The 10,666-nt window shown below is 39.5% G+C and overlaps 1 protein-coding gene across 1 annotated transcript; it reads right to left on the bottom strand.

Annotated features, from left to right (window-relative positions):
- Positions 1 to 4,161: 4,161 nt before the first annotated feature.
- On the bottom strand, positions 4,162 to 9,953 carry LOC104437400 (NADPH--cytochrome P450 reductase 1). The gene is made up of 18 exons (XM_010050341.3): positions 9,468 to 9,953; positions 9,316 to 9,375; positions 9,131 to 9,207; positions 8,976 to 9,033; positions 8,806 to 8,889; positions 8,643 to 8,679; positions 7,771 to 7,840; positions 7,475 to 7,666; positions 7,299 to 7,391; positions 6,925 to 7,150; positions 6,714 to 6,797; positions 6,471 to 6,622; positions 6,220 to 6,316; positions 5,783 to 5,932; positions 5,604 to 5,681; positions 5,364 to 5,486; positions 5,139 to 5,252; positions 4,162 to 4,620 (listed from the first exon to the last, which is right to left on the bottom strand). The coding sequence occupies exons 1-18, from the start codon at positions 9,825 to 9,827 to the stop codon at positions 4,540 to 4,542; spliced, it is 2,136 nt and encodes a 711-aa protein (XP_010048643.2). The 5' UTR covers positions 9,828 to 9,953; the 3' UTR covers positions 4,162 to 4,539.
- Between the last annotated feature and the right edge of the window lie 713 nt (positions 9,954 to 10,666).

The following is a 10,666-nucleotide window of genomic DNA, read 5'->3' as shown; positions in this document are numbered from 1 at the left end:
TCTCAATGCTCTGTGTATCTTGTGAGTTTTCACACATATTAAGTTCACTCATCATATGCACACCCGACCGACCAAAAAAAAAAAATCATATGCACACCGGATTAAACTCGACAACAGCATATATATTTGCAAAAGACTATGAACCCTTCAACCACGTCTACATGGAGTGGGTATTCAATAAAGCAAAGAAGTCTTGTGGGAAATTATCTTTTCTTTTTCGATCACTCACGATCTTGCTGGCAAGATTCCAATTTGAACTTTCCTTATAGGGCCCGAGATTCCTTCAAGTTCAGTTATGGCTCAGATTCCAAATTAAGCGGGATTAACTTCAAGAAATGTTTTATCAATTATAACAAAAATATGCTTTCTGACATTTAAACATTTAATTCAATGAGAGGAGCTTGTCCTTTTCCAAATAAAAGTTTTCAAGTCTTGTAAGTTAAAAAAGAAAAAACGTCAGCACGGTCAATACGTTCAACTTCAGTAGGAGGAGTCTATAAAAGGTTAAATTTCGGTAAATGAAAGTAAAAAGATTAAGTAGTATTTTCAAAGTCTCAATCTAGTTACAAACGTCTTATTGTATGATAAATTTTATAAAGTAACATAAACTAGGAATAACAAATATGTGATGGAAAAGATGCTTCAGAATTTATGCACATGCGTCATGATTCGAATAACAAATATGTGATGGAAAAGATGCTTCAGAATTTATGTAAATGCGTCATGATTCATAATACTCTCTCTCTCTCTCTCTCTCTCTCTCAATTAAAGACATGGAATATTACAAGAAACTCTTTTAGTTAATCTTTCATTATTTGACTAAACACAATTTTTGTTATTTGACAATTAAACCAAAAAAAAGTACCTTGGAAATGAACTTCACTTGCAAATTTGTAATTTACTTAGATATCAACACTTAACTTAGCAGCAACAAAAATTCAGCAATTATGTAATGGTTATCGCTAGATCTTTTCTTATCAAAATAATTAACTACTAATCCATGCCTCTCCAAATAAGAAAAGTAACTCAAGACAACGTATGTAAAAGTTAGAAATAAAGAATAACATTATGAATGCATTGTAGTTTCTTACAACCAAATGCATATTACTATAGTTCATTTTGGGTTATTTTCATATGTCAATTCCATTTTGAAATTTAAATTTTAATGTTTAAGAAGCGCCATATATTCTTGTTTAGAGTTACTTGATTAATGTCGCAAGAGCACTTGTAAATATATTTCAATTTTATGTTGATGTGGGCTAAAGATGGGGGATGTAAGGAAAATGGTCCAAACTTGGACAGCCTGAGGACTTTATCAAAAGGAAGAAAAGAGGGAAAAATTACCAAAAATTTAATAAACTTATTGTACTTATGACAATTCAATCATAAATTTTTCCTAGTTCTAAACATTTTTGACAATTTGCCACTTTGATCATTTTGATCAATTGATGTGATTACCAGTCATTCTACGTTGTATTTTGTCCACATTAGCATAGACAACTTATGACAACTCTTTTTGTAATTTTTTATATTATTTTTCTTTTCTTTTTCTTCTTCCTCTACTGGTCATCAGACTTCCACAATGGCAAGAAAGCAAAAACTAAGAAGATAACCATATTTTCTTGGCCGTACATGTCATGCACATGGCGGGAAAAATTCTCGTATGGACCATGGATCTGGTGCATTCGAAGTCATAGAGTTTGGGGGATTCATATGAAAAATGCCATAAAGACAAACCAAGCTTTCAAAAGGCTTAACTAGTTTTATGAAGGCTTAAATAGTTTTATATTGTACTTACCCATACCATTGAGGAAACCCCCTTATATATTTTGAAATTAACCAAACTATTCATGTTTGTTATCAATCTTGATAATTACAAAAAGTCTTTATGTTTCAAGTAATATTCATGTTAAGAGAATTCTTTATAACTAATGAACCTTCTTGATCAAGTTTAGTTGAATGGGGAGTTCATATCTACTTGGATACATCAAGACTACGTCAATAGAGTCTACTTCACTATTATTGGAAAGAACGATTGATCATATCTAAGAAACCAGAATAAGTGAACTATGTGGATATCAGCAAGACAAATGCATGGATATTAACAAGGCAAATAGGCTAGATATCAACAAGATATACACCGGATGTTAGTAGAATACTCCAAAAGCTGAATATAAGCAGAAGCATAATAAAATTTCTACTTCTCTATTTTTCTATTTCTTTATTCCCTGGAACAGGTTTGGAATAGAAATCCGTTTGGCAACGCAATTTGATTTTTCTATTTCTGGAACAGATTTCTATTCTAGAAATAAATTTAAAGAAGAAATCAGAAGCTAAAATTTTTAATTTCTGGCTAGAAATCAATTTCTGTTTTAAAAATTTTATCATGCGCGTCCTTATAGTACCTATAGCCAATTTCTTGTCACGTGCTTCAAGATATTATTTACAGCTTGTAATCTGGTATGGATTCCCACTTCAAAAAAATATTAATCAACTATCAATTTCTAAGACTGTCTTAACAGAATATTCAATCATGGGAAATATCTTGATTGATTGATAATCAGCTCGAAGTCTAGATTCTTTCCATAGCAGAAGCACTCCATTTTTGGGAACCTATATTTAATTATATAGGCGACCAAATCTGTGGGAATCTTGATTGATCGACCTCAATGGCTAATTAATCTTCTCAACAATTGTCCAACAAGTAGATTAGAAACTTATCCTTATGAAGATCATCCGACAAGTTGTTTTGATGTTGTGGAATATAAAAGAAGACCAAGAAGTTGAAGAGCATATGAGATCAAGAGTTCACAATTCCAAATTACGAGAGAGCTTCACATATTCATTTGTCTTTTGAAAAGCTTACAACTGTAATCATTTGAGAAGAGTTGACAAAGTGATAGTTTGTGCTTAGATGTGAGATAGTGAGTCCTATCTAGCACCGGCTACATGGAGAAATGCTTAGATATAAGCAGCACCTACTTATGTAACCTCTTATTATTTGACTAGTAAAATTCAGCAAGTAGATTATTGATGTGGGAAAGTAAACGTAGGCCTATACTAAACCGAACCACTAAAAGTTATGTGTGTATTGTTTTTAATCTCTCGCTACTCATACTTATTTATTACTTGATAGAAACACTGCTTGGCATTGCTTGAATATAATCAAATTCTGCTTATGTTCACTTTTTATTTCACCTGGTCATTTGGCGTTATCTACTCCGCATTATATTTGCCAAAATTCTTGAAATCACATATTCATCCCCTCTAGTTGATATTGTTAGCCAACTTCACATATAAATTGTCATCCCTCGACACAACCAAGTATATCCACACAACTCTAAAAATGATTATAATAAATAGGAGATAGACAATGAAAAAAAATCACAAAGTTGAGAAGTGATCATAATATTATACATTAAAAATTTGAAAGAATGAATAAGATATTTTCTTTGAAGAAAAAGTGTAACAAGCGACAATTTAGGATTCATAATTACTTTTTAAATAGGTGTCGTGTCACCATTTCTTTCGTCCTCTGGTGGTGAAGATCAAATTCATGAGTTGTGCACGCAATAATAATAGCATGATTTGGACACGGACGGCAGCCTGCATAATTAATACTAAAGAAATGAAATAATGAATTGTCAACGCATGATAATAGTAGGATAAAAAAACATGGAAAAAAATCACTAATAGATTTACGATCACGTGAAATATACTACCTTGACCCATTCTTTACGTCTGATGATGATATAAATCTTTTATTACTTTTTCCTACTAAACAAGGGATCAAGAAGATTCGAACCTTTATATATGATATCCTCAACTCGATTAACATTTAAATAATCCAAAAGACACGTTATAGGGCTTGAACATTTGATTTAATATATTGATCCGACAATATGCCCTAATTGCTAATTATTTGAACTTATGTAGGACCAGGTATACTGCCCAACCCCCCAAACTTTTGCCTAATTTCTTGAATTTCAAATTTAAGGAGGGCCTTTTTTTTTTTGGCCTAATTTAGGAAAATAGAAGGATCTCTCTATTTAAATGCTGAACCACATTCTATAGGAGTGCAACAGAAACTCCACCTGCCAAGGAAAAGGGCATCTTGTCACAAAGGCAAAGCTACCAAGATGACATTTGATTCCAACGTTGTGACTTGGAATAGTCCAAAAGCAGATACGGTAGGTACATTCCAAGAGCAGAAACTGTCTCGTCATCTAACTTCCGAACCCCAATTCAGGTTCAACGCAGAGAAAAATTTTAGAGTTCATAGTACCTAAAAGATGACTTATTTTACAATGTATTATGTATAACTTACAAGAACCAAAAAATTACCCCCATAGAATAAGAAGGAAGAAGAAGAAGAAGAAAAAGAATCATATAATCCTCCCATGGAACAATAAAACGTGTCGTTGCCCTCGCAGGTTTGGGCAAGGGAAGGCTTTCACGGTCTTGAAAGCCTGGCTATATCTCATATTAGCTTCTGATCCCAGGGATTTGGGCTTTCCATGAATCTCACCGAAAGATCCGTCACCACACGTCGCGGAGATACCTCCCGCTCATTTGCAGATTCTTCACCATGCTCTCTGCTTTCGAGCTATCGAGGGATCCCTGTAACGCCACCAGTTGCAATTCACTTAGTGGGTGAATAAAAATAGGAATAGGAATCTGAAAAAAAAAAAAAGAAACAAGGGCACGGAGGCAAAAGAAACATGTGGTTGCGGGCTGAAAAGATAAGTGGCCCTTCATGGTCCACAAGAGAGCAACGCAAAATAAATTAAACACGACGAAAGTGTTGCTTTCGACAGACAGAAATTGTTTTTATTTAGGAAAGCGTCAGCGGAGGTAGTTGTGGGTCGCTATTGGAAAAGCTCAACCACTAGAAAGCTGTAGACAGGCAAAGAGACGACACACACAAAGAGGCAGGCCACACTGATGGGAAATAAAAATCATCCGTCTCTTCCACAAACCCACAGATGTGGCAGATGGAAGTTGACATTTTCAACCAAAATCGAGATGGTTGTGCAGACGGCAAGTGCCACCAATAAGTGGCGATTTATGATGCTGGGAACTTAATTGCTTTTTCTCTTATTGTGGGTCACGAGGGAATATGAGAAAATGTCATTTACCTGTTCTTGCACGATAGTGTGCAGTGCCCTGTGGACGTCCCGGGCCATGCCTTTGGCATCACCGCAAACATAAATATAAGCTCCCTGAGAAAGCATGTTCCAGATATCCGATGCCTAAAGAGAGGGAAAAGAGCCATTAGTAAGTAGGGACCAATGATTACCCACTTGAAAAAAAACCAACGCACATCGATGCTAATAGTGGTAGTTGGTAAAGTAGAGCAATACCTTCTCCATCATCTTATGTTGAACATATTCTTTCGTAGGTCCCTCACGTGAGAAGGCCACAACTAGCTCAGAAAGTGCACCAGATTCAACAAAGTTGTTCAGTTCCTCTTCATAAATGTAATCCTGCAAAAAAGAGTCGACAAGAAAAGAGAAAATCAGTTGCGGACGACTCAGTGTTACATTTTCCATAGCAGCTGTCCATTCAATCCCATTTAAGTAAAAAAAGAGGGCAGCAAATACCATTCTGCGATTTCTGCATCCAAAGAACAATATTGAAGTTCCCAATTCAGTTCCATCTTCTTTCAGAGCAAATCTTTCCTGGAATGATAAAACACATGACAATTTGTTAGCTTAGAAAGGTTCATCAAGTAAACTATCAAATGCACCCATAACAGACATGGGTTTGTGATGAGACAAACCTGCAGAAAGCCCCTGAAAGGTGCAAATCCAGTGCCAGGGCCAATCATGATGATCGGCACTTTAGCATCTGTTGGAAGCTTGAAGTTTGATTGCCTTACAAAAATGGGTGCCCAGCTGCATTCATTGCTTTTGCTCAAAGGCACAGCATTCTGGAAAAGAATAAAGGAACAAAATAAACCACCATAGGCTAAAGACAGCCATAACAATTAGCCTTCCACTTTGTTCATGCAGAGAATCTCTGAGTAGGAGATATCTTTTGCTCAAATTAGCCATAACAATTAGCCATAACAATTAGCCTTCCACTTTGTTCATGCTTAATCAATCATCTAGCTTCAGGAGATTTCTTTCAAGGACACTCAGTCATATGCTATGTTTAGTGAGGGAAGAAGACTGGAACGAGATTGTAATAGATGGGACCATTTCAATGCATGAGTACCTTCATCCAAGTGGAACACACTCCTTTGTGAATCCTTCCAGTAGCTGTCTTATCCAGAACTAGTGCACAAGTAACGTGAATCCTAGAGGGAGCCATCCTGAATAATAAAACGGCAGGTAATAAGTAACTCAGTATATACAGGTATATTTGCATGAAACTAAAAAAACAAACAGCTGGTTGCCATCAAAGTAATGAATGCAACCTGGATAAAAAGTTTGGCAAACGCAAGAACAATGCAATCTAAAAATCACCTTGGGGATGATGAGATTGAATAGTATCGGGGTTGCAACCTAGGGGCAACTGCTGCAAAGAAGACACCAAGTGGGGGCTTAGAAGAGGGGAATTCAGCCATGACTTCAAGAAGACTTCTCTGACTTGCTATTATATATTGGGCATATTCATCCTGTACAATCAGCATACAAGTTACTTCCACAATCATGAAAAGAGGATACACAAACAGTTATCAGGATTCAGTTCATAGGCTTGTTCACAACCTTTCCAGCAGGTGAAGCAAGATGTCTCAATCGATCAGCATCAGCAGGATCAGAAGCATGAGCCGCCAAAGCTAGCAAAGCAGACTGCAGAGAAGACAATGCAATGAATCAGAATAGCAGCAGAACAGAGGCATACAAACTTCATTAACTCATAGTAAACTGTAGTTAATCACATAACCACATAGTAAAAAAATAGAGAGAGAAAATAAACCTTTTTGGGAGAACTCAAGACATCTGCATATCGTGTGAGTGCTGATCTTAAAGTACAGGGTGAGAATGGTGGTGGTAGCGAGCTTCCACCAAGTGGTGTTCCATCCTCATTATCAGTGTGGATGGAGAAATATGTATCTGGCGACAAACCCAAAAGGTTTAATGCTTCCTCCACAGTTTCAATCAGGTTCTCACAGTATACACCGACATGATCTCCAGTCTCATATCTGTCAAGAGAAGTAGAAGGTGAGCAAGTGCCCACGTGTTTCTAAACAGCATACTTGCACATAAAAATATCCAAAGAGAAAATCAGAGAAGGATGAAAGCAGTATGACAACGCCAACATAAAGCAAGTGACTAAGGAAGAAAAATTACGTGAGTCCCGTGCCAGCAATGTCAAACTCAAGATGAGTGCAAGAGCGATCTGATTCAGGAGTGTGAAGCTCCTTCCTTAAAGCCACATTAGCCCTTCATGAAGAAAAACAAATGTCTTAACGGAAGAAGATCAATGTAGTTTGACAGTAAACTGAAAGTAATTAGCACTTTAGTACCTGCATGGGTGTTGCGCATCAACTATCGCATGGCCATTTGCATTACTCAAGCTTCTATCTACTTCAGCATTTGCAGGTTCATGGAAAACAACCCGATATTCTGGCACAGCAGCAGTATAGGGAGTGGACACAGTTGTGGCATCATCCTCATCCCGCAGCAACTGATCCAACTCCGGCCACAACAACTCACGCCTATAGAATCAAAATCAAAATATTGGATTTATTTTACTAGATTCACAATTGAAAGAAGATTACAAAGCTGAATGGCAGGAAGCTGATTTAAGTATTTCTGTTACCATGCAGTGAAATCATCTTCAATGCACTGGTCATCATCTCCAAGACCGACTGGCACTATACGCTTACCACCTGCAGATTTTCAAGCTAACTGAGAGAAGTGCAAGCAACTTGGAAAATGAGCCTCTATCGAAGCCAATGAGATACAAATGATGGGGAAAAAACAATTTGAAGAGTATAACCATAAACTTTTTATTCCATGAAATTTGAGTTCCACAGGACTGAAATGAAGAAAAGATGATAGAGAAACGCATTTTTACTGGCTCAACTTCAAGGTAGGTAAATTCCCTTAATCTAGCATGAATATGCCATGCTGTCAACTGTACAGCACTATATGCCAATGTGAAGTTGAATTTAATTGACAAATCCTCCTTAAACTTAATATTGTACAGATATACACACAAGTTGTCCACTTATGCAGCAAATCATGTGGACGTTTTCTAATTTAAAGATTAGCTAAGTTGCTGCTTGTGGCCTTTGCCTTGCATGGAGACCTATCAGTAACTTGCACTATGTTACACAAGCCATGTTTACTGTTTCAGGCTCTAGATATTAACATATGCAGAATTGCTCACATTGTAGGAACCTAAATGCAAGGAAGAAGAATAAATACTGCCACACTTTATCCAAATTATGCATTCAATTAGGCTAGGTTTAGTGCAAATTAAGCTGCCCAACAGGAAAAATGAACCTCCATATGGCAGGACTCGATTAACTATATAACTAGAAACTCATCCAACCACAGGATTCCCAAGAAACGATCAGATGAGAAACCTAAAAGAAAGTCATGCCCGAATATTGTAGCCCAGTAAACTAGACTCCACATTAAAATGCAACGCAGCTGGGGAAGGCAGCCAGTAGAATGGGAACTCACCCTGCTCAGCAAAGACCTCATCCACCACCTTTGCAACCTATAATCGAATAGAAATCAAAGCTATCAGCAAAACATCTATACTGGATATCGAGAGGTCATGAAAATTCCAGTTAGCAGATTTCACAAAAGAGTACAGAAGAACCAATCGAGTTTAGTTTCAAACCTTGTTAAAATGTTCATACTGTCTGTTGCCAAGACCAAAAACTCCATACTGCAAGTTCTGTAGCCACTCACCTCTCTCTTTACCCTGTTTAGACAAACAATCCTAAAATTTCAGCTCCAGAAAAGAGAAGTCAAGTTCAATCCCTTTTGGCAAAGGCTAGCAAAGTTTACCTCACAGAACCATTTGTAGAATCTCGCTGCGTTATCTGTCGGCTCGCCATCTCCATATCTACATAAAGAGCATCAAAACAGCACATAATAAAACCACGGAAGCCAAATGCAGAACTCAGACACGAACACGCCACATAATGCAGAACAGAACTCACGTTGCCAAAAAGAAAAACGCCAGGTTCTCTTTCTTCAATTTCTCCTCGTATTCCTCGTCATCGGCAGCGTAATCATCCTGCAAAGCGCACCCCGCTCAAGCATATTCAATTCTCCACGTTCACGCAGCAATCACACGAGATTGACCACAATTCAGACCCAAAGGAGAAGGAAGTCATAAGCATACCAAGTCAACGACTTTGAACACCGCCTTCTCGTACCTCGCCTTCGCCTCCTCAGCCATAGCCTTGACAAAGACGAAAGCAACGCGGATTGTCAACGACGCGCGCGCGCGCAGAACGGCCAGACTAAGCGCCCACAAAAAACCAACACGCGTACCTTAGCAAAGCCTTCGGCGGTGCCGGTCTGGGTACCGAAGAAGATGGCGACCTTCTTCTTGCCGTCGTCGACCTCCGGCTCGGGCTCCTCCCTCACGGCCGGCGGCTTGGGAGGCTCGAATCCCAGCCTCGGCTTCTTCGCGCTCGATCGGCGCCAGACGAAGACGACGACGCACCCAATCAGGACCGCGATCGAGGTCGTCAGGATCATGACGAACTGGCGGTTCTCGAGGATGATGGAGGCGAGCTCGCTGGCCGGCTCGGCGGAGCTGTTGGACGGGTCCACCTTGCCGGTGATGATCGCCGCCATGAGATCGAGAGGGGACGCCTTGATGGAGCTCGAGGATGACGACGAGTCCATGACCGGTGCCGGTGAGGACCTCCCTACTGTCGCCGGAATCGGCAGCGAATCGGAGCGGCGGCGGCGGCGATTCCGGCGAGGGGAGGTGGGGGGGTAGGTGGGGATTGGAGAGAAAAAGACTGAGCGACGAAGGACGAAGATGTCGATTTTTATAAGGCGAAGAGAGAGAAAGAGGAGAGAGAGTTAGGAGGGAGCCAACGCCTACCAAACCCGACTAGTCAAACCCACCTAACCGGATTTAACCATGGTTAAGTGCCCCCGTGCTCTCTCCCCTTCGCGCGTGCGTATGACGTAGGTGAATCGGTGGTAGCTCTAGGCCGCCGCGCACGCCGCCGTGGAACCAGTTTCGACGGTGGGCGTTGGACTCTTATGGCGATGCGCAAAGGTGGTCCGGTCTATGCCGATCGCCGACCGGACTGTCACTTGCCGCCCCTACCTTCTAATTTGTTGGGCAAGAGGAGTAAAGCTTTTGAGCTAATTTTTGGCTAAAAGAGGTCTAACACCACCCAAAATTAGCATCAGTGGCGGATTACTACCATGCATAGATCCAACCGTCATTTAAGGGGTTGTTGCAGCTTCGACTTAGGCTTGATATGCGATGGAAAGATTGTTGGGATATCTCATATTAGTAGTGATCAATTCGCAAGGAGGTGGTCCGATCTATGTCGACCGCCGATCGAACCATCGCTTGCCGCCCCTACCTTCTAATTTGTTGAGCAAGAGGAGTAAAGCTTTTGAGCTAATTTTTTGCTAAAAGAGGTCCAATACCACCCAAAATTAGCATCGAAGGCGGATTACTAACGAGGTATAGATCCAACCGTCCTGTTGCAGCTTCAACT

Source organism: Eucalyptus grandis, chromosome 3 (assembly GCF_016545825.1).
Source record: "Eucalyptus grandis isolate ANBG69807.140 chromosome 3, ASM1654582v1, whole genome shotgun sequence".
Classification (NCBI taxonomy): Eukaryota; Viridiplantae; Streptophyta; class Magnoliopsida; order Myrtales; family Myrtaceae; genus Eucalyptus; species Eucalyptus grandis.
The sequence above is the reverse complement of the archived record's forward strand: the minus strand, read 5'-3'. Positions and strand labels throughout refer to the sequence as shown.

Bases quoted from the DNA above. Each gene is read 5' to 3' on its own strand.
- LOC104437400 (XM_010050341.3), bottom strand. From the start codon at position 9,827: ATGGACTCGTCGTCATCCTCGAGCTCCATCAAGGCGTCCCCTCTCGAT. The intron at 7,392-7,474 runs GTACTAAAGTGC...TTCTTCATGAAG, and splicing joins GATGCGCAACACCCATGCAG to GGCTAATGTGGCTTTAAGGA. The intron at 7,151-7,298 runs GTAATTTTTCTT...TTCTCTTGACAG, and splicing joins ATTGCTGGCACGGGACTCAC to ATATGAGACTGGAGATCATG.